General features: G+C 46.0%; 1 protein-coding gene across 1 annotated transcript in view; it reads left to right on the forward strand.

Annotated features, from left to right (window-relative positions):
* Positions 1 to 22339, forward strand: part of megf6a (multiple EGF-like-domains 6a) — a 221628-nt gene that overhangs the window by 37827 nt on the left and 161462 nt on the right. Inside the window, exon 2 of the mRNA XM_041206995.1 lies at positions 2622 to 2744. Within this exon, the coding sequence (XP_041062929.1) occupies positions 2622 to 2744 (123 nt within the window). The remainder of the gene's footprint in view (positions 1 to 2621; positions 2745 to 22339) is intronic.

Raw genomic sequence — 22339 nt, forward strand, 5'->3', positions numbered from 1 at the left:
CTGTATCATTTTATAATGTTTGAATTGTCACCCGTGATTGTTAGTGATGACTGAATTGAAAATGAATCTTTTAGGTAATTACAGGAAGTTAATTTTCTTACTGAACTTTTTAAAAGTTGCTGCTAAACCCTAGTAATAGCTCTAACGCTGGGTGGAATCATCCTGCAGTCTCTGTGGACCCTGGAAGATGTCAGGGGTCTGAGACCTCCTGAGGGTGTAGGAGTCGTGGACGCTCCTTTGGAACTGTGTACAGACCTGTAGGATGCATTTGTGGTGGTCACAGACCTTGCAGTTGACGTACTGGACTGCTTATTGCCATGGAGATCTAAGTGCCGAGTGTAGTTGATAGCACCTTGCATCTGTGGAAAACCAGAGATCACCCAAATCCCAGCGCTCCTGGCTTGCCTGATCCTGGTTAAAATGCACAAAGTTCTGTGCCTTCGCGAAGATGACTTCCGTGACCTCCTGGATGCACTTGTGGGTGGTGGCTTACAAAATCCCACACAGATCATCTGTGGAGCCTGGAAGGATCCACTGGCGTAAAAGTTGAGCGCCGCAGTCACTTTCATGGCCACTGGCAGTGGATGCCCTTCAAGACCCTGGGTCTAGCAAGGTGCCTACGAGTGACGGCTTGCTGTGGACCTTCAGCTGAGTATGCAGGAAGCCCTGCTGCGCCTTCGTCTTGAGGGTAATGCTCCTCCCATTGATGAACCAGGCACCTCTATTGTACTTTTCTCCTTCTCTGCTCCCTGTAAGCCATGAGGCATACCACTAGATCACCAGCATTCATGATCCTATGTTCTCCTCCCACAAGATCACAGAGAGAGACACATGGGTTAGTATTTGTGCCCTAACAAACTCTTTTGGTTAAGTCTCTGGCTCCAGCTGCCTCTCAAGGCCCCTTCATGAGTGCTGAAGAATGCTGCCCTTGGATGGCCATGTGTAGTGCACTTCATGGCTGTCTGAAACACCACCCACTTCCACCCCACTCCACTTGACCAATTGGTGGCAGCTTCAGCCACTGGACTGCATGCTGTGCCCTCAGCTTAGGCACAGGCGCTCTCCTAACCTGCACTGTAAGGCTGCGCTGATAGCTTGAATCACGAGGGTTACTGGTCCAAACCTGAATTAGGAGATTGCAAGGGGCCTCCACCAGTGACTGTGCCATGGCCACTTTTTGCAAGGAGATTGTACAACTTGCCCAGTCATCCAATTGCTCTGCAGCCCCCTAAAATACACATTAATTTGCTGTCCACACTTGAGGGGTGAAATGTTTTGGAGCATTTGGTGGCACATTCATGCTTTTGTGTTGTTTGAGTGAGCAGAATTGCTTCAGAGGCCCGACTCCAAGCATGCCAATGGGAGCTGCTGCTGAATGGTCTCAGCTGCAGAAGAATGCTCACTTTTGACTAGCTTTCCCAAGTGCGTGGCCATTTCCTTCACCCTCCCCACCAACCACCCACCTCCACTCCCGGCATGTGCTTGTGTACATCCATCAGTCTGTGCTGCTCTGCCCCCCACAACCCCCGGCCCCACCAGCACTGGAGCCCTGCTCTGGCACCGCACTAAAAGCCAGCTCGGGAGAAAGCGACTTGCCTGTGCCCCCTGCACTGAATGCACGCCGCCTCTTCCTTGATATCCTATGGGCAATCCTCATGCATAAGGTTGTGTGCACTCGCCTTTGATTTCCCCTCAAAGCTCAGCTCGCTAGTCGTAAATCACACCGTTCTGAAGTCACACCGATGTGGGAGGTAAATTTGACATGGGGGGATGATTACAGCGTGTGGGCACAATAATGAGATGCAAATGCATTAAAATTAAATTCCTGACATTGGATGGCGGGAAATGCAGCCTGCCATTGACGGGCAGAGCAGACGATTGCAAACTGGTTTCACAACAGCATAAAACTGATTTTTGACCTTCTCGCCATGCTGTCTGCCAGCACCATCAAACACACCCGCTGCCAATGGGAGCAGAAAATTCCAGTTTAACCTGAGGGTTACCACACCTCAGGTGAGGGGTGAAGTTGAGAAAGTGGGGCCCTCACAGATGACCTCAGCTGGTATGGGAATTGAACCCGCACTGTTGGTGTTACTCTGCATTACAAACCAGCTGTCCAGCCAACCCCCAAGTTTTGGTACTGGGAAACGTCTGACACAAGTACTGGCCAGCACTTACACAAGCCTAGGACTGATACAGGTCTATCATTTGTACAGGTTTGGCACTGGGTGTAAGTTTGTCACTGGTATAGCTCAGGCACTGGTACTGGACGGCCACTGGTACTTGTCCGGTATTCATACAGATTAGGACTGGACTGGAACTGATTTAGCACTGGTACATGTTTGTCATTGGTACAGATTTGTCACTGTTACTGGTCCAGCACTGATGCAAGTTTTCTATTGGTACAGACCTGGTACTATTGCAGGTTTGCTACTGTACAGGTGCAGATCTGTGACTAGTACAGATGTAAGACTGGGACTGACTTGGCACTGGTACACGTCTGGCACTGGTACATGCTCCTAGCAATGTGGCTCTGTCCAGTACTAAAGGCATTCTATATTGCATACAATGACCAGCCCTTGTTCTAATGACTTATTTTCTCCTCCTTCTAATCTCTGCAGATGTGGATGAATGCCAAGTCCATAATGGAGGTTGTCAGCACAAGTGCATAAATACTCAGGAATCGCATTACTGCGAGTGTAAATCAGGCTTCCGACTTCACACTGATGGGCGTACCTGTATTGGTAAGTATTGCAGATCTACAGATTCTGGCAATCTTTCAGGGTTAGTGCTGCCCACTCCTGTCCACAAGCAGACCTTTCAGTGCCAGCATCCCTACCCACCTCAGGAATCCCTCCATCCCTTTGCACTCCATCATCAAGATCACCTTTGAAATATTACCATCTCCATCCCACCCTTCCTCTACTGATATCACGATGTTACTCTGCTCCTCATGCTGTCCTAACAGGTTTCCCCTACTTCCATTCTCCATACTCTATAAATTTCCCCCTATCAGCATTCTTACCCACTCACCACCCCCATTGTCTTGGTTCTCACTGGTCTGCTGACTGTCCTTATCAATCTCTAAATGCCTGTCCTTACCATGGAATGCTTACACCATCTATTTCCACAGTACCCCTTCAGTCCACTGTTGACCTTCACTCAGGTGCTGATCTCCTCTTGTCTCCTGTTCTCAGACCTCCACCATTAGTGTGTGCTCTGCCAGCCACATTGATGCTGCCCTGTCTCACGTCCTTCATTTCTGTTTTTGAAAGCTTTCTGAAAGACATTTTCAAGTTATTTTGGCCCCACCCTCTGTTTCTGTCTCTCCTTTTCTCCCTTCCCTCCTGCTTAATGTCTGTTTTCTTTTTCTCACAAGGTTAGTTATTCTGACATGAGGAACCATATAATAACTGGTTGTAAAGATTGTCCAGTTCCCTCATCCTACAGCCTTACTCTGTTCCCGTATTATAGGTCTCACAATTTCCACAACGTAGGTGCCTCGCTGTTTCGTCCTTCTGTAGACCAGTATTCTTGTGGTGTAGGCCTCTTATGATCCTGTGCTGTAGGCCTCCCACTGACCTTCCTGTTGTATGCTTTAGTACACTTTTCAAGGCCCCCTTACTTTCAGTGACCTGTACCATTTTTGAATGAATGTTTATAGGGTTTGATCCACACCCGCATCAGGTAGTGGGAGTCATAAGTAGGTAGGTAAGGTGTAGAAACAAAAAAACTGCGGATGCTGGAAATCCAAAACAAAAACAGAATTACCTGGAAAAACTCAGCAGGTCTGGCAGCATCAGCGGAGAAGAAAAGAGTTGACGTTTCAAGTCCTCATGACCCTTCGACAGAACTTGAGTTTGAGTCCAAGAAAGAGTTGAAATATAAGCTGGTTTAAGGTGTGTGTGTGGGGGGTGGAGAGATAGAGAGAGAGAGAGAGGTGGGGGTGTGGTTGTAGGGACAAACAAGCAGTGATAGAAGCAGATCATCAAAAGATGTCAATGACAATAGTACAATAGAACACATAGGTGTTAAAGTTAAAGTTGGTGACATTATCTAAACGAATGTGACTAGGAGGGAAATGGAAAGCAACGAAGGTGAGCAAGACAACAGAGAGATACGGAAATCTTGTCGCAGAGAGGAACAGAACTTCTTCAAGGAGGTAGGCATTTCTTGAAGAGCAGTGGCAGTCAATTAAACACAGAGATAAAAACAAAAAAACTGCGGATGCTGGAAATCCAAAACAAAAACAGAATTACCTGGAAAAACTCAGCAGGTCTGGCAGCATCGGCGGAGAAGAAAAGAGTTGACGTTTCGAGTCCTCATGACCCTTCGACAGAACTTGAGTTTGAGTCCAAGAAAGAGTTGAAATATAAGCTGGTTTAAGGTGTGTGTGTGGGGGGTGGAGAGATAGAGAGAGAGAGAGAGGTGGGGGTGTGGTTGTAGGGACAAACAAGCAGTGATAGAAGCAGATCATCAAAAGATGTCAATGACAATAGCACAATAGAACACATAGGTGTTAAAGTTAAAGTTGGTGATATTATCTAAACGAATGTGACTAGGAGGTAAGGTGTAGCCCTGATTTCTCCAACTCACAATCCCTATGAGTGTGGCTCCCATTTGGGAAAATGGGATTGTGGAATTTGCTCATAAAGGAGTAAAAGGATCTGCTGATAGGGTGAAATGAAATAAAGTCAGTGGCTGCTCTTATGGAACATAAACCTGTTGGGCTGAATGGCCTGTTTCTTTGCTGTAAAATTTTATGTATTTCTTTTTGTCTGCTCACATTTGTAATGACTGGCCATGTTTAAATTATTTTGTTATTTTTAGTTCAGTAGTTAAAATTTTGACATTGATTCTGAACATGTAATTTGAATTATTACAGAGTAAACACAATCCTTACATACCCTTTGCAAGAGTGATTGAGAGAGGGTGATGATTGTTAAGTTACCCCCATGTATCACTGCTCACTATGAGAGGAGCTGTGCTGAATAAAATTGTACCCACTAGAAAGAAAGATTTTCCCAAACCCGATCACATTCTCCTGTCACATAGAGAGCCAACTCCTGGTGGGTTGGCAGACATAACATTGACCTCTTGCCTCTGGTATTGAGTGCAATTATGTAAGTGATAGAAATGGCTGTGATTGAGGAGGAATGTTTGGAAGATACAATGGAGACTGAATAAAAACACAAGGTTTTAATATAGCAACAATATAACTGGAATGAGCCCAACGAGCTTTGAATGTGGGCCAAAGCTAACTTTGGATTCTAATCATGCTTCTGCCCAGTTTCAGACGATGCTGTCATTCGTGATGACTGAATTACACTCGGCTTAGATTTTTATGATTACTTGCTTTCCAAAATGCTGAGCTAAAATCTAATCGCGAATGCACAGGTACAGTGTGGGTCAGCTCCACCTAAACTTCTACCAAGATCAAAACCAGTCACAAGGTTGAGCCAAACTCTATTGTTGAGTTGATCTCAGCTCCATTTGTAATCCTGGCTCCTAAGTTTTCTGAAAAATTAGAAATTGGAACCAAACCCATTGGGATGGCTTGTCTCAGTCACATATTTGTCAAGTTTCCTTGGCCTAACTTTGAGTTTGATATTGTCCTCACTCATATTTAAAACCGCAAATTTAAACAAAAAAGCTTGTATCTTAATTGGAAATAAAGACTTGTAGAACATGAAGTTCCTTTGCATTGCCCTGGGATTATTGAAAAACATTTTGACGAAGGTGTCAGCTGTGATTTAGCAGGGAGAACTCTCATCTTCAGGGTTAGGTTTTGGGTTCAAGCCCCACTCTAGAGAGCACAAAGTCTAGACAGGCACTCAGTGCTGCATTTTCAGAGGTACCATCTTTTACATGAGACATTTATATAAGGTCTATCCTCTCAGATGGACATAAAAGATCCCATGACACATTTTCAAAGAAGAGCAGGGAAGTCTCACCGTGTCCTGGTCAATACTTAGTCACATATTTGTCAAGTCTCCTTGGCCTAACTTTGAGTTTGATATTGTCCTCACTCATATTTAAAACCACAAATTTAAACAAAAAAGCTTGTATCTTAATTGGAAATAAAGACTTGTAGAACATGAAGTTCCTTTGCATTGCCCTGGGATTACTGAAAAATATCACCCTGACAGATTATCTGGTCGTTGTCACATTGTAGTCTGTAGGACTTTACATTACAATTGGGGCTACATCTCACATAGTTCTCCATTGGTTACATAATGTTCTGGGACATCCTGAGTTCAAGAAGGAGCTGTAGAAATTCTTTCCTTTAAATTGATTGATCTCAATGAAAGTAATTGAAAGTGATGTAAAAGAGGCAGCTGTTACACATTTTAAACAATCACACCAAGTTAACATCTACTTTATTGAATGAAGAATTTTAAGACATTTTAACATAGAGTAGACTTATGGCTTCACCCATGGGTGAATCTGGTGCAGCAGATTGCAACATCTAATGGAACCCTCCTGACACACTGAAACCAAAAAAGTATAGGTAACTTCTGTACAGAGTCGCCATTCCATTCCCTCAACCCAGGTTCTGAGGATCAAAATCTACTGCATGATATGATGCCAGTGATGATAGGTTTAGAAATATTACACCCTAATAGGGGAGTGCACTATTTTTCTGGCTGATTGTGTGACCCTTTAAGGCTGGAAAGTGCAATCACTGCTAAGTAAACACTGGTTGATATCATTCAGAAATCATGTAAGAGACTGTGGACAATCTGGCCCCTTTGATGTTTCTGGAGTGTTTCTTTACTTCCTTTGAAACATGATGCGGAATGTTCAGTGACACTTGTCCGATGTACCATATTTATAATATGAAAGGTATAAATAGATGATTCTGATCTGTTTTTCGTGGATTTGACAAATTTTAACTGAGACCAATAGCACTGCTTTCCATGCTTTATTTCCTACAGTGGGTAATATTAATCTGTCTCCCCCCCACCCCCCCTGGGAAACTGACAGAATCAGGTTGGCTGCCCCTTTTACACCCCACCTGATTTTCATTGAAGTCAGCAGTAAGTAAAATCAGTCAGGGTATAATATAGCTGCCTGTCTTAATCCTGGCTGTTTCCTGCTGGGCATCTTAGATTAAAATTAGCCCCAATGTGGCAGAGTGCCATTGGAACTTTTACATCCATCTGAGAGGGCAAGTGAGGCCTTGGTTTGGCACCTCACCCAGAAGATGGCACCTCTGACTGTTGGGCCCCTAGGAAGACTGATAGGATGGAGAGGGACCTGGATGGGGGACGGTTGGCAGGATGGAGAGAGATCTTGCGTGGTGGAGAGATGGGGGGGAAGTGGGGTGGTAGAATGAAGGACTTGGAGGTGGCAGAATGGAGAGAGATTGGGGACTGGCGGAATGGAGAGAGACTTTGGGGGGAGGGTGGCAGGATGGACTGAGACCTTCGGTGGGGGTGGTGATGGAATGGAGAGAGAGCTGAGATGTGACGGAATATAGAGAGAGCTGTGGGGTGGCAGAATGGTAGTTCTTTGGACTACCTTCGATAGATCTTTTTTGAAGCTTTATGTAATGTTCTGAGATGCCTCTTGGGTGCATGGATTTAGTCTCCATTACCTGCAGAATTGCCACCCATGAATTTGGCAGTTTATAGAAACAAAATGCCAGCACACCAAGGTGGAGTGTTCATTTCTATGCTCACTAATCATCAACACAAAAAGCTCTGAGACCAAAAATTCTTATTTTCCCCTTCCCCTAACCCCTGGAACAATGGTTACCTTTTAAAAATGTGTTAACATTCATTGCTGCTAACACACTGACAGGCTACAGGGAGAGGTGACTGGCAAGGCTCTCTGTGTGTATAGATCCCAGTGCGAAGCTGGTGTGTGTGCTGATCTGGGTGTGAAGCTTGTGTGTGTGTATTAATCGGGGTATGAAGCTAGTGTGTGTGTAGATGGTGTTTGTATTGATCCGGGTGTGAATCTTGTGTGTGCGTATTAATCTGGGTATGAAGCTTGTGTATGTGTATTGATCCAGGTATGAAGCTAGTGTGTGTGTAAATGGTATTTATATTGATCCCGGTGTGAAGCTTGTGTGTGTGTATTGATCCAGGTATGAAGCTAGTGTGTGTGTAGATGGTGTTTATATTGATCCCGGTGTGAAGCTTGTGTGTGCGTATTAATCTGGGTATGAAGCTTGTGTGTGTGTATTGATCTGGGTATGAAGCTTGTGTGTGTGTATTGATCTGGGTATGAAGCTTGTGTGTGTGTATTGATCCGGGTATGAAGCTTGTGTGTGTGTAGATGGTGTTTGTATTGATCCGGGTGTGAAGCTTGTGTGTGCGTATTAATCTGGGTATGAAGCTTATGTGTGTGTATTAATCCGGGTATGAAGCTAGTGTGTGTGTAGATGGTGTTTGTATTGAGCCTGGTCTGAAGCTTGTGTGTGTATTGATCCTGGTCTGAAGCTGATGTGTATATTGACCCTGGTATGAAGCCGGTGTGTGTGTGCGTGTAGTGATCCGGGTGTGTAGCTGGTGTGTGTACTGATCCTGGTCTGAAGCTGGTGTGTGTGTGTGTATTGATCCTGGTCTGAAGCTGGTGTGTGTACTGATCCTGGTCTGACGCTAGTGTGTGTGTGTGTATAGATCCTGCTCTGAAGCTGGGTGTGTGTGTATTGATCCTGTTTTGAAGCTGGTGTGTGTTTGTATTGATCCTGGTCTGAAACTGGGTGTGTGTGTGTATTGATCCTGGTCTGAAGCTGGATGTGTGTGTATTGATCCTGGTCTGAAGCTGGTGTGTGTATTGATCCTGGCCTGAAGCTGATGTGTGTATTGATCCTGGCCTGAAGCTGGTGTGTGTGTATTGATCCTGGTCTGAAGCTGATGTGTGTATTGATCCTGGCCTGAAGCTGGTATATGTATATTAATCCTGGTCTGAAGCTGGTGTGTGTGTATTGATCCTGGTCTGAAGCTGGTGTTTGTGTACAGATCCTGATCTGAAGCAGGTGTGTGTGTATTGATCCTGGTCTGAAGCTGGTGTGTGTGTATTGATCAGGTCTGAAGCTGGTGTTTGTGTACAGATCCGGATCTGAAGCTGGTGTGTGTGTATTGATCCTGGTCTGAAGCTGGTATGCATATTGATCCTGGTCTGAAGCTGGTGTGTGTATATTGATCCTGGTCTGTAGCTGGTATGTGTGTATTGATCAGGTCTGAAGCTGGTGTGAGTGTATTGATCCTGGTCTGTAGCTGGTGTGTGTGTGTGTATAGATCCTAGTGTGAAGCTGGTGTGTGTATATTGATCAGGTCTGAAGCTGGTGTGAGTATATTGATCAGGTCTGAAGCTGGTGTGTGTATATTGATCCTGGTCTGTAGCTGGTGTGTATGTGTATAGATCCTGGTGTGAAGCTGGTGTGTGTATCTTGATCCTGGTCTGATGCTGGTGTGCGTGTGATGGCTCTGGTCATCCCCTCACACAGCCAACCCAGCTGAAAAGGATCTGTATCGCAGTATTGAGGGAATTAGTTATTGAAGTAGGCATGCAGTTTGCCAAGTTGGCCCGGAACTTGCGCTGTGGTTAGCTTCAGTTACTCTTAATAGTCCATTTGGATGCGATGCAATCTCACCAATGGGGGTTGGTGCGTGGGGGGAGTCTGTCTGCATCTAATGATATTTCTTAAGAAAGAAAAATAATCACGGTGTAATGAAACTTAAAGACTTCATTTGCAGATGCTTATTTAAGCAGAAACAGGGGCCGAAGGGTTTAGGCATTGAAATAATAAACCTGCCTCAAGACTAATTGTGTCTTTTCAAGGAAGGACCACTGTGATTCCTGTGAGCTTTCAAATGTCATTTGCTGATGGGGCACAGCAATGCAGCATAGTCTTTCTGCCTTTGCTTAGATTTAAATGTATAGCTCATTCTCCATGTCTAGTCCTCATCACCCTTGATTTTATAATTTGTTTCCTCCTCCATGCTTAATATCCTTCCTGACTCTGTAACCTTCTTCAGCCCTAAAACTCCCCAATATATCTGTGTTCCACTGATTCCGGTCTTATGTACATTGCCAGTTTCCTTCACTTCCCCACTGCTGGCCATACTTTTAGCTGTCAACACTCTAAGCTCTGGAATTCCCTCCCCAAACCTCTCCACTTCTCTTTCACCCTTTCAGAAGTTCCGTAAAACCTATTTCATTGACCAAACTTTTGACCACCTGTCCTGATATCACCTTATGTAACTCAGTGTCAAATTTTGTCTGATAATTGCCTCTTTAGAGTGTTGAAAGTGCTATATAAGTACAAGTGGTTGTTGTAGTTGACAGATGGCTCATTTGCTGGCACTCTCGCCTCTGAGTCAGAAGGTCGTGTGTTAAACTTTCTGCTCCAGAGACTTGAGCACAAACTCCAGACTGACATTCATAGTGCAGCTACTGAGGGTGTGCTGCTGGTTTCAATTCAGAGGATATTGGCTCTCAGTTAGGAGAATGGCCTAACTTCAGAAAGTGATGGGTTGCACCCCGCTTGGCAAGAGGCCTTTTGTGCAAGGTTGAAGCCAGGATGGAGAGATGGGGCTGGATTTTACGCGCCCCCAGGCATGTTTTTGGCGGAGGGGGCCATGTAAAATAGGGGGGGTGCCAACCTCACCACCTTCCCACCCACCCAGGAGCTGGGCCCCATTATACGGGGGATGGGCAGGTGCTGAAATCGGCAGCCCACCCACCATATTTAAATAAGTAATCAAGGGTCAATCGAGCTTGTTAACAAGCCAATTGGCCCCGATAATATTCTGTCCAAGCCATAACACGATTAACGTGGGTAGTCGGGTGGGAGTGGGCAGGCAGGAAACAAGGGGGGGTACCACCTTCAGGATGTGCCCTTTGCACATCAGGGGGCAGCCCACCTAACATAGTTCCCCCCACTTTCTTTCTACCTGTCTGCTCTATAAAACACACTACCCTAACCTCCCTTGACCCCGACCCCCCCTCCCTAAACTGTCCAAGTCCTCCTTGACAAGACCCTGGACTTACTCGACTCCGAGATCGATTGGCCTTCTTCTTGGTTCTGCTTGCAGTTCCAGCAGTGCCCACTAAGCGTTCTTTGTGCGGATTGACTGGCAACTCCCAAGGGGGAACTTCCTCCCCAGTGAGGGCGGAAGTCCCACTGGCTTCCTATTTAGCCCACTCACAGTGCGTTATGGCAGTGGGGCGGGCTGGCATCCAGCGAGTCGGCTCCACGCCAACTTTGGCTCTGGGGTGGGTAGGGCGAGCCGTAATATGCTGCCCCATGCCCGAGGAGCACTGGCTGGCTGAACGGATAATTGACAGACAGTTACAGGAGGAGCTAGAGGGGCAAAGTCTTGTGGAATCTTCCGATCAGCCTCATAACTGAGTGGCTGTCTGATTGCTCCTGACTATTGAGTATACTCGCCTACTCTCAGTGCAGGAGTGGACAAATCCACTTGCTCCTACCACCCCCGGCATCTGGTCTCAGTAAATATTTGGACTGGGAAGAGATGAAGCATGAAATTAGCTGATCCCTGTAATTGAGGAGCTTCAGGAGATGAACATTCTGGATGCGTTTGACTGATGAAAAGATGCTTTCAATGCTACAGGTGGGCACCAGACCACAGCCTGCAGCAGATCAGCACATTCTTGGCCTCACACTCAAATCCTCGGGTGCCTTAAGATTGTAAAGAGATTCATGGTCCATAGGACCTGCATCTGGAATGGGAGTTGAATAGCTGCTGACAGGCTGCCTGCGAGAGTGCAAGAGCAGTGGCAAAAACAGAGACCTGCAGTTTAGCAAACTCATTACATATCCCTCTTCTAAAGGTGTTGACTATTCCTGGGCTATGGGGTGGGGCGCTGGTGGTCAATGTTATTGTTTTGTACAAAGGTCTGTGCACCAAGCATATTGTTGGGGTTTCTGGCATAGGGGTCGTCACACCTGATTCACGGCATGCAGTGTCCCGTATACAGAGTGTGAGTGTTGGCTGGCTGTTTGGCCAAGAAGGCCGTCACTGTCAGGGTCAGTCCCATTCTCCCCTGAGGTGCAGCAGTGCCTGGTTTCCGACAGGAATCATAGGATGACTGTCAGAAGTAGGAACTTTACATTCTTTTCCTCTCCTGAACCTGAGACCATTGTTACATTTCAACTTGGTGCACTCTGTGAGGTAAACTAACTTAGTACAGGCCAGGGACCAGATCTGAGACCTCCGATCATACTTAATACCAGACTATTTACTCACTACGCCACTGGCAGAAAATTTGACAATTATTAGTAAGGAAAATCTACCCTATTGGCCCCCTTCTGTTCCTGTAATTTTTTGTTGTTTCACTTTTATTCAGCATTGCAGACTAACATTAGGCTGCAGAGAACTGGATACAGAGGGTGTATATACTCTATAGAATCGATTTGCTGCAGTGCGGCAGTGATTTTCTGATCTGCTCTCACAGTGCGCCAAGTGGCATGCCATGGGCAAGGACAGTGAAATCAAACTCCTGTCACGGCCCAGACTGAATCATTATTAAATTCTTTTCCTGGTACCTCAGGGTTCTGGCTTTTGCCTTTTTTTGTCTGTGGATCCCTGTGGTTTAAATAGTTGACAGTACAGATTATTACACTCTCCCAGGTTTCTATTCCATTCTATGGCCCCGGCTCCGCTGTGACAGGGCTGTAAAGTTCCGCCCGAGGTAGCAACTGTGCCTTTCAATCACACAAACAGGCAGTTCCACTTAGACACTGGTAGTGAGAAGCGTCATCGGCCATTACTGTGCTGTACAGCTTCATAAGTGTCAGAGAGTTCCATTGAATTGTTTCCAATCTGATATGACTAGATGTTAACCAAGGTTGGCCTCCAATTTGGAGCAGTTCCATGTGCCTTCCAATTTTCAGTGCCCTGTTTATAGAAACTCTGTCCCTGAAGCAGGTGACGTGGCCAAAGGGAGCCCTGGCGGTGACAATTAGCGACGACTTCAATCTTCCCAAGTCCGACTCTCACTGTCACATCTGTGTGGAATAGTCCAATTCTCAGCACTCGCCTCTGACAGCGCGTAAGAAATGCTTCCGGTTTCTTGATGCCTCACTCGGTGCCCCTCAATCCCAGAGAGTTATTTTTGACTCTCCCTTTGTCCTTTTCTTCTCTCATGCCACCGCGCATCCTTTAGCTGACCAACAGCTCCAAGGTGCCATGGCTAGTGGTTTGACTGCAGGTACTTTCGATTCACACAGTGTGAATGCAGCCACCTCCATATGATTCCACCCTCCTGACTCCCCATGGTCATCCTTACACTGAGCATTTGCTATTTGACCATGGTGACCGTCATTATCAAACCACAATCTGTATCCATATGTTGCACGTGTGCTTCCACCAAAGCTTACTCAATGGTGACCAGAAACAGGCCCTTCATCCTCCTCTCTCCACCTTGACTGACATCAACCAAGTTGGCACTAGTTGTTAATGGAACCTGAAACTTGTCTGATTTAAAGGACCAAACAACACCTTGCCGTTCTCTGTGATGATAATGATGATGTTTAGTCCATCTTCGATGATGACTACCTGTAATTCATCACCAATTTAATACAGTATGTCTTTATGATCTCAAAGTCTGATTTCCATGAGGAATGTTTTTCCATTCATAGGACATCAGATGTCAGGTTGATCCAAGGGCTGATATTTCATTGATTTCCTTTGGGTTCTTTTTGTTCAGCTGGTGCAAAAGGACTTGCTTCAAGCTTTCTTGCACAGTTGTGAATCATCTTTTACCACATTTTCCTGTTGCAAGCATTGTGCTCCCATATGTCAGTTGAGATGCCATATTTTATCTTTTAGATTTGTCTTTAGGCAAACCTTATATTCTCAGTTTGTCATCAGCAAAAACAATTTCAGAAAATAATTTTCAGCTTTAAGACTGATTTCTTTGCTCCATTGTTTGAAGATGTTGTGTCGCTGAATGAGCTATGTTCAATTGCCATTGTGCTGGATTCCAGACACACTGCAATGACTGACTTACATATTTTACAAGTGGTTTCTGGCTGAGTTCCCATGAATACTAATTGTACCGGATCGGAATGTCCTGCGGTTATTGGAGTTTATGAAGTCTTAGTATTGAGTTTGTGCCTCCCAGTGACACCCCTCAGAGAGGTTATGCTCCCTTTGCAAGGGTCCAGGGGAGGAGGTGTGGAATTGGCCATGTTGAAATGCTGGCCGTGAATATCTGAAAGGGCTGGGATGGGGTCTCTACTGCACATCTGCCGTGTTGTGCCTCTGCCAAAGTTGTCATGGATGAATGCGTGGAGGGCCTGTAGGAATTCATCCCAATCAACCTTTTCCCTCAGGGTTTGAATCCAGCAGAAACCAAGTGAGTGGGGCAATGCTTTTGTTGTTACTGTCATTGCCAATTTTGGCAAGTCCCCCTCGAGACCTGAGCATATAATCTAGGCTGACACATCCAGTATAGAACGGAGGGAGTGTTGCACTGTCAGAGGTGCCGTCCTTCAGGTGAGCATTAAACCGAGGCCCCATTTGCCCTCTCCGGTGGACATAAAAGACTGACATTATTGGAAGAAGAGCATGGAGCATCCTGGCTAATAGTTAACCCTCGATCAACATCACTAAAAATCAGATTATCTGTCAGTATCATATTCCTGTTTGTGAGATCTTATTGTGCTCATATTGGCTGTCTCATTTTCTAAATTACAAAGTCAGCCTACTTCAAAGGTATTTTATTATCTGTAAAGCATTTTGGGATGTCCCGCGGTTGTGAAAGAGGCAATATAAATGCAAGATAAAAGCAAAATACTGCCGATGCTGGAAATCTGAAATAAAAACAGAAAATGCTGGAACAACTCAGCAGGTCTGACAGCATCTGTGGAGAAAGAAACAGAGTTAATGTTTCGAGTCCATAAGACTGTTCCTCAGAGCTCTGAAGAAGAGTCATATGGACTGAAAATGTTAACTCTGTCTCTCTCTCCACAGACGCTGTCAGACCTGCTGAGTTTTTCCAGCACTTTCTGTTTTTATTTAATATAAATGCAAGTCTTTCTTTCATTACGCGTCCTTTCTCAACTGCCTCGAATCTTTTTAGCATGGATTATATCCTCTCTTCTCTCCAATCCTGATCACTCCAAATCCGGGAATTACCCCGATACCCCCCTTTGCTTTTTTTAACCTGGGACCTCACATAATTTACTCTGATCTAGCTATGTTGGGGATTAATTGTTTGAGCACTGCTCCTTTGTAGTGATGGATCTCAGTTCAGGCATAGCCCAGATGCCAGAGGGGAGTGCAGTCCTCCTCTGCTGAGGATTTCTAGATTGAAATTATGCTATGTGTTATTATCAACAAACGAGTTGGTGGTTTTGTATAACATTCCTCTATCTGTTAGTTTATTGAAGGTGCCAATCTTCTGGTTTAACCCATCCATTAAAATAATGCTCAGAAGTACAGTGGTGCATTTATTATGGTTCTAGATCTGCAACGTAGAGGTCGTGAGTTCAAATCTCCCCATTCCATGCCTGTAACGAGTAAAATTTTAATTAAAATCTTCTCATTTGTGGGCTGGCAACAGTTAAATTCCCAAGAAAAGTTCTTGATTGTTGTAAAAACCAATGATGTCCTTCAGGGAAAGGAACCCTGTCCTGTCTGACCTACTTACGCCTCATTAAATGCCTTCGGAAGAGGCCTGGAAAATAATTGCCAGAAAGATTATCAACAGCTTCCCAAGGCAGCTCAGGATGGGCAATAAATGTGGTCCTCAGAGCCTCAACCATATCCTGAGAACAAATTTAAAATTTCAATTTCAAACAAGTGTATTAACACATTTATTACTGATAGCGGACAACATGATGTAGGAACATAGAAACAGGAGCCTGCTCTGCCAATCAATCAGAACATGGCTGATCTGCACCTCAACTTTACTTACCTGTCTTTGCTCCATATTCCTTGATACCCTTCACCTTAATTTGTTGCTCTCAGTCTTGAAAGCTCCAATAATTTTTCCGCATCTACAGCCTTTTGCAAGAGAGAATTTCAGATTTCTGTTTCTCTTTGCATAAAAAAATGCTTCCTGATTTTGTTCCTGAATGATCTAGTTCTAATTTAAAGATTATGTTCCTTCATTCTTGTTTTGCCCACTAGAGAAAATAGTTTCTCTCTATCGACCTTGTTAAGTCATGTTAACATTTTAAGCACTTTGATTTTCTATACTCAAGGAAAAACAAACCACGTTTATGCAACCTGTTCTCTTAATTTAACCCCTTTTAGCCTCAGTATCATTCTGTTGAATCTGTGTGACACCCTCTTCAAGAGCAGTATATGCATCCTGAGGTCCGGGCCCAGAACAGAACAAAGTACTCCAGATGGAGTCTGACTGGGACTCTGTACATTGGAAGCACAACTTTGAAACAAAAACAGAAAATGCTGGAAAAACTCAGCGGCCAGAATTTTGAGGTCGGTGTGTGTGTGTGGGGGGGGGGAGGGGGGGCGCGGGCCCGACAAGCCGATACATAAAATGACGCTCGATGACTTTGGCGTGTGTCCCAATGTCACCACGCGCGCGCGCTATGAGCTCCAATGCGCACCCATCATTAATTAACAGTTAACGGGCCACTTAAGGCCCTTGAGCCATTAATACACCGAGATTTTTCGGAGCCCGGGCAATTTTCAGCACGTCGCACGGGCACAACGGGCAGGTGGGTAGGCCATATTTTTACAAACCTCATCTACGGGCGGGATGAGAAGGGTGAGTGGGCTCGCGAATTCCAATTGTTAGTCACTCACTTTTTAAACTTACTGCTACTTGCTTGTGTGAACAGGAGAACTTCAAATCTCTTCAGAGCTGCTTGAATACAAATAACAGGTTTCAAGTAAGGACTGTGGAGTAAACATCATTCTTGGGGCCTTGCAGGTTTCAGGCAGCCTTCCCTTACCCTGGCAATGGGGGCACTGCCTCTGAGGAGGAAGAGAGGGCCAGAAGGAGGAGGATGCCAGGAGTCCATATTCAGCCTCAAAGGGAGCTACCTTTGGGAGGACAGGGGCAGACACAGGGGCGCAGGGCTAAAAGTCAGAAGGGGCCGCAGAAGATGCCACCATCTTGCTGCCAGGGTTTACAGGCGGCCAAGCAGCTACCACAATATGTCTGAGGTTTTGTGGTTTATAGTTTGTATGTTCTATGTAACGAAGATCAGGAAAGAAGGGCCCTAGAGTAATTGATTTAAAAGGTTTAATTTAAAGGGATAAGTTATGGTAGGAGAGCTCAAAGCCATGGTGTGCACCATATGGGAAGCAGGGGACGTTTTCAGTGCCCAGGACCAGCATGTGTGCAGGAAGTGTGTCCAGCTGCAGCTCCTGGAAGTTTGGGTTTCAGAGCTGGAACGGCGGCTGGGGACACTGTGGAGCATCTGCGAGTCTGAGAACATTGTGGATAGCACACTTAGAGAGGTAGTCACACCGCAGCTGAAGGGACTTGAGGAAGGAAGGGAATGGTTGACCACTAGGCAGTCCAAGAGAAACAGGCAGGTAGTTCAGGAGCCCCCTGGGGTCCTGCTCACAAATCAGTATTCCATTTTGGAGGCTGATGAGGGTGCTGGTTCCTCCAGGGAGTGCAGACGGAGACGAGCTTCTGGCACCACAAGCAGCCTGTCTGTACAGGAGGGAAGGAAGAGCAATAGTAATAGGGGATTCTATAGTCAGGGGAACAAATGGGCGCTGCTGTGGCAGTCAACATGACGGGATGTCACTGAACAGCTGCAGGGCATCCTGAAGGGGGAGGGTGATGAGGCAGAGGTCATGGTACATGTTGGTACCAATAACATAGGTAGAAAGAGAGATGAGGCCTTGCATCAAGAATTCAGTGAGTTAGGCAGTAGTCTAAAAAGCAAGACCTCTCGGGTTGTAATCTCTGGATTACTCCCAGTGGCACGTGCTAGTGAGCTCAGGAATAGGAGAATAGCGCAGATGAATATGTGGTTTAAGAGTTGGTGCAGGAGGGAGGGTTTTAGATTCCTGGATCACTGGGACCGTTTCTGGGGAAGGTGGGACCTGTATAAGCGGGATGGTCTACATCTGAACCAGAGCAGGACTAACATCCTTGCGGGCGGGTTTGCTAGTGCTGTTGGGAGGAGTTTAAACTAACTCGGCAGGGGGAAGGGACACAGAATGTTAGCAGAATAGGGACACATCATAATACAGTAAAACAATCAAGTCAGAGGGAGTACAGCTGCATTAACTTTCAAGGGAGTAAGGCAAGGCTGGATGGCCTCTACTTTAATGCCAGGAGTATTATAGATAAAACAGATGAGTTAAGGGTGAGGATTGACTCGTGGAATTGTGATATAGTAGCCATCACTGAGACGTGGTAGAGGGAGGGGCAGGATTGGCAGCTCAACATTCTGGGATATAGAATCTTAAGGTGAGACAGGGGAGAGGGTAAGAGAGGAGGAGCCATTGCATTATTAGTTAGGGAGTCAGTTTCTGCAGTAAGGAGAGATGATAACTTGGAGGGGGCGTCGAATCAAGTTTTGTGGGTAGAACTTAATAATAAAACAGGGCAGTCACATTGTTAGGTGTTTATTATAGACCCCCAAATAGTCAGCGGGAAATTGAGCAAATATGTGCACAATTTGCGGAGGTGTGTAAAAACAATAACAGTAGGGCAATTATATTAGGTGATTTCAACTTTCCCAACATTAACTGGGATAGATATAGTGTTATGGGCTTGGATGGAGTGGATTTCTTGAAATGTGTACAGGAGAACTTCTTAAGTCAATAAGTAGAGGGTCCAACAAGGGACGGCGCATTGCTGAACCTAATTCTGGGGAATGAAGCCAGACAGGTGGCTGAGGTGGTGGTGGGGGAGCATTTTAGTGATAGTGACCACAACGTGGTACAGCTTAAGTTTGTTATGGACAAAAAAATAGATAAGTTACTAAAAAATATTTTGGATTGGGGGAGAGTGGATTTTAGTGAAATAAGGCAGGATCTAGCCAAGGTAGACTGGGAACGGCTACTTGTGGGGAAATCTACAGAGGGACAGTGGGGGGTGTTCAAAAAGGAAATGGGGAGGGTAAAAGCTCAACATATTCCCCCTAGGGTGATAAGAAGGAGTAACAAGCCCAAAGAACCATGGATGACCAGAGACATTCAGGTTACGATCAGAAGGAAAAGAGAGGCTTTTAGCAGGTACAAGGGAAGCAAATCAGCGGAGGCATTAGTGGAGTACAGAAAGTGCAGGGTGGAGCTTAAGAAAGCAATTAGGAGAGCAAAGAGGGGATATGAGAAAGCTCTGGCTGGTAAAAGTAGGGAAAATCCCAAGATATTCTGTAAGTATATCAATGGCAAGAGGATAACCAGGGAAAGAGCAGGGCCCATAAGGGACCAAGGGGGCAATCTATAGGTGGAGCCAGATGACATCGCTAGAGTGTCAAATGATTACTTCATATCCATCTTCACCCAAGAGAATGAGGGTGAAGGTATTGAACTCGGGGAGAGAGACTGGGAGATTCTTAAGCAACATGATAAAGGGCGTGACAAGGTATTGGGGATGCTGGCAGGCTTAAAAGTGGACAAATCTCCAGATCTGGATGATTTGTGTCCCAGACTGCTAAGGGAGGCAAGGGAGGAGATCGCAGGGGCTCTAACCCAAATTTTTAATTCCTCTCTGGCCACGGGGGAGGTGCCAGGAGAACAGCTAATGTCGTTCTGCTCTTTAAGAAGGGTTGTAAGGATAAGCCAGGGAACTGTAGGCCAGTGAGTCTCATGTCAGTGGTGGGGAAACTATTGGAGAAAATTCTGAAGGAGAGAATCTATCTCCACTTGGAGAGGCAAGGTTTGATCAGGGATAGTCAGCATGGCTTTGTCAGAGGGAGGTCATGCTTAACAAATTTGATTGAATTTTTTGAGGAGGTGATCAGGTGTGTAGATGAGGGTAATGCAGTTGATGTAGTTTATATGGGTTTCAGCAAGCCTTGGTCAAGGTCCCACATGGGAGACCTATAAAGAAGGCAAATGCACATGGGATACAGGGTAATTTGATAAGGTGGATTCAAAATTGGCTTAGTTGTAGGAGACAGAGGGTGATGCCAGAAAGATGCTTTATGACTGGAAGCCAGTGTCCAGTGGCGTACCACAGGGATCTGTCCTGGGTCCCTTATTATTCGTCATTTATATAAACAACATAGATGAATCTGTGGGGGGTAGGATTAGTAAGTTTGCGGATGACACAAAGATTGGCCAGGTGCTTAATAGTGAGGTTGAGTGTCTTGGGCTACAGGAAGATATAGATGGGATGGTTAAATGGGCAGATAAGTGGCAGATGGAATTTAATCCTGAAAAATGTGAGGTGATACACTTTGGAAGGAGTAATTTGACAAGGAAGTATTCAATGAACAGCATGACACTAGGAAGTTCTGAGGAACAAAGGGACCTTGGCGTTTGTGTCCATAGATCTCTGAAGGCAGAGGGGCATGTTAGTGGGTGATGAAAAAGACATATGGGACACTTGCCTTTATCAATCGAAGCATAGGTTACAAAAGTCGGGAAGTCATGTCGGAGTTGTATAGAACCTTGGTGAGGCCACAGCTGGAGTACTGTGTGCAGTTCTGGTCACCACATTATAGGAAGGATGTGATTGCACTGGAGGGGGTGCAGAGGAGATTCACCAGGATGTTGCCTGGGATGAAACATTTAAGTTATGAAAAGAGGTTGAATAGAAATGGGTTGTTTCCGTTGGAGCAGAGGAGACTGAGGGGCGACCTGATTGAAATGTACAAGATTATGAGGGGCATGGACAGGGTGGATAGGGAGCAGCTGTTCCCCTTAGTTGAAGAGTCAGTCACAAGGGGACATAAGTTCAAGGTGAGAGGCAGGAGGTTTAGGGGGGATGTGAGGAAAAACTTTTTTACCCAGAGGGTGGTGGCGGTCTGGAATGCACTGCCTGGGAGGGTGGTGGAGGCGGGTTTCTTCACATCCTTTAAATAGTACCTGGATGAGCACTTGGCACGTCATAACATTCAAGACTATGGGCCAAGTGCTGGTAAATGGGATTAGGTAGGTAGGTCAGGTGTTTCTCACGTGTCAGTGCAGACTCGATAGGCCGAAAGGCCTCTTCTGCACTGTGTGATTCTGTGATTAAGTGAGGTGCAGTGCCGAAGGAGGCTCCATCTCTCAAGGGAGACATTGACCTCCATATGTCAGATGATAGGCCCTGAGATCAGCTCCAACTGTGTTGGTGGACACCCCATGCCAGTGGCGCTGGAGGTCACGGCTGCCCTCAACTTCTATGCCTCTGGCTGTTTTCCGGGGTCAATGGGTGGTCTTTGCGGAACCTCCCAGTCAGGTGTCTACAGTTGTGTTAAGTTGGTGACAGGCACTCTGTTCAGCCGTGCATTGACTTTCATTCACTACTGCTCGGACAAGGCCAGCCAGGCGGAGTGAGCCAGAGGCTTCGCGGCCATTGCTGGCTTCCCCCATGTCCAGGGTGCAATTGACTGTACACATGTGGCCATTAAAGCGCCAGCAGGTGAGCCCGGTGCCTTCTTCAACAGGAAGGGATTCCATTCCATGAACATGCAGATAGCGTGTGACCACAGGATGCTGATTCTACAAGTCTGTGCAAGGTACCCAGGCAGCTCCCATGATGCTTACATCCTCAGACACTCCCAGGTGCTGGGGCTCTTCAGTGCTCCAGCTCGACTGGATGGATGGCTGCTGGGTGACAAGGGTTATCCCCTGAAAAGATGGCTCATGACGCTTCCCCACCACTGAGCAACGGTACAATAGGAGCCATGCTTCCACAAGGGCTGTGGTAAAGTGAACCATCGGTCTCCTCAAGATGCACTTTCCGATGCCTGGACCGTTCAGGGGGCACACTGCAATACCCCCCAGATCGTGTGTTGCATGCTGCGTTCTCCACAATCTGGCACTGGAAAGGGGGGACACAGTGGAGGAAAAAGATGTAGAAGTAGATGCTCTGGCTGCACATTATGGGTCCAGTAGTGAGTCCGAGGATGAGCATGTTCAGGAGAATGCTGAGGGGATAGACGCTGACCCGGGCAACCTCCAGGGCGGCAGGGACACCTGGCAGGCTTTGATCCAACGTTCCTTCAGCTAGCCTACCACGGATGGACCTCCAACATATGCCAGGGCTGCAGGCTCCATACTCCATTCCTGAGAGCAACATCTGCCTGCTTAGGAACATTAACTATGTGCCTTGTTCAGAACTAAAACATTTAATGACTTCATAAAACAAAACAGAAATGGAAGTTCATTCAGAGGTGTTGAGCTGCACATCGACTAATAAGCAACTAATATGGGGGCAACAGAAAACCACCAGTGAAAGCCTGTGGTGTGCCTAAAGTGCC

Source organism: Carcharodon carcharias, chromosome 15 (assembly GCF_017639515.1).
Source record: "Carcharodon carcharias isolate sCarCar2 chromosome 15, sCarCar2.pri, whole genome shotgun sequence".
Taxonomy (NCBI): domain Eukaryota; kingdom Metazoa; phylum Chordata; class Chondrichthyes; order Lamniformes; family Lamnidae; genus Carcharodon; species Carcharodon carcharias.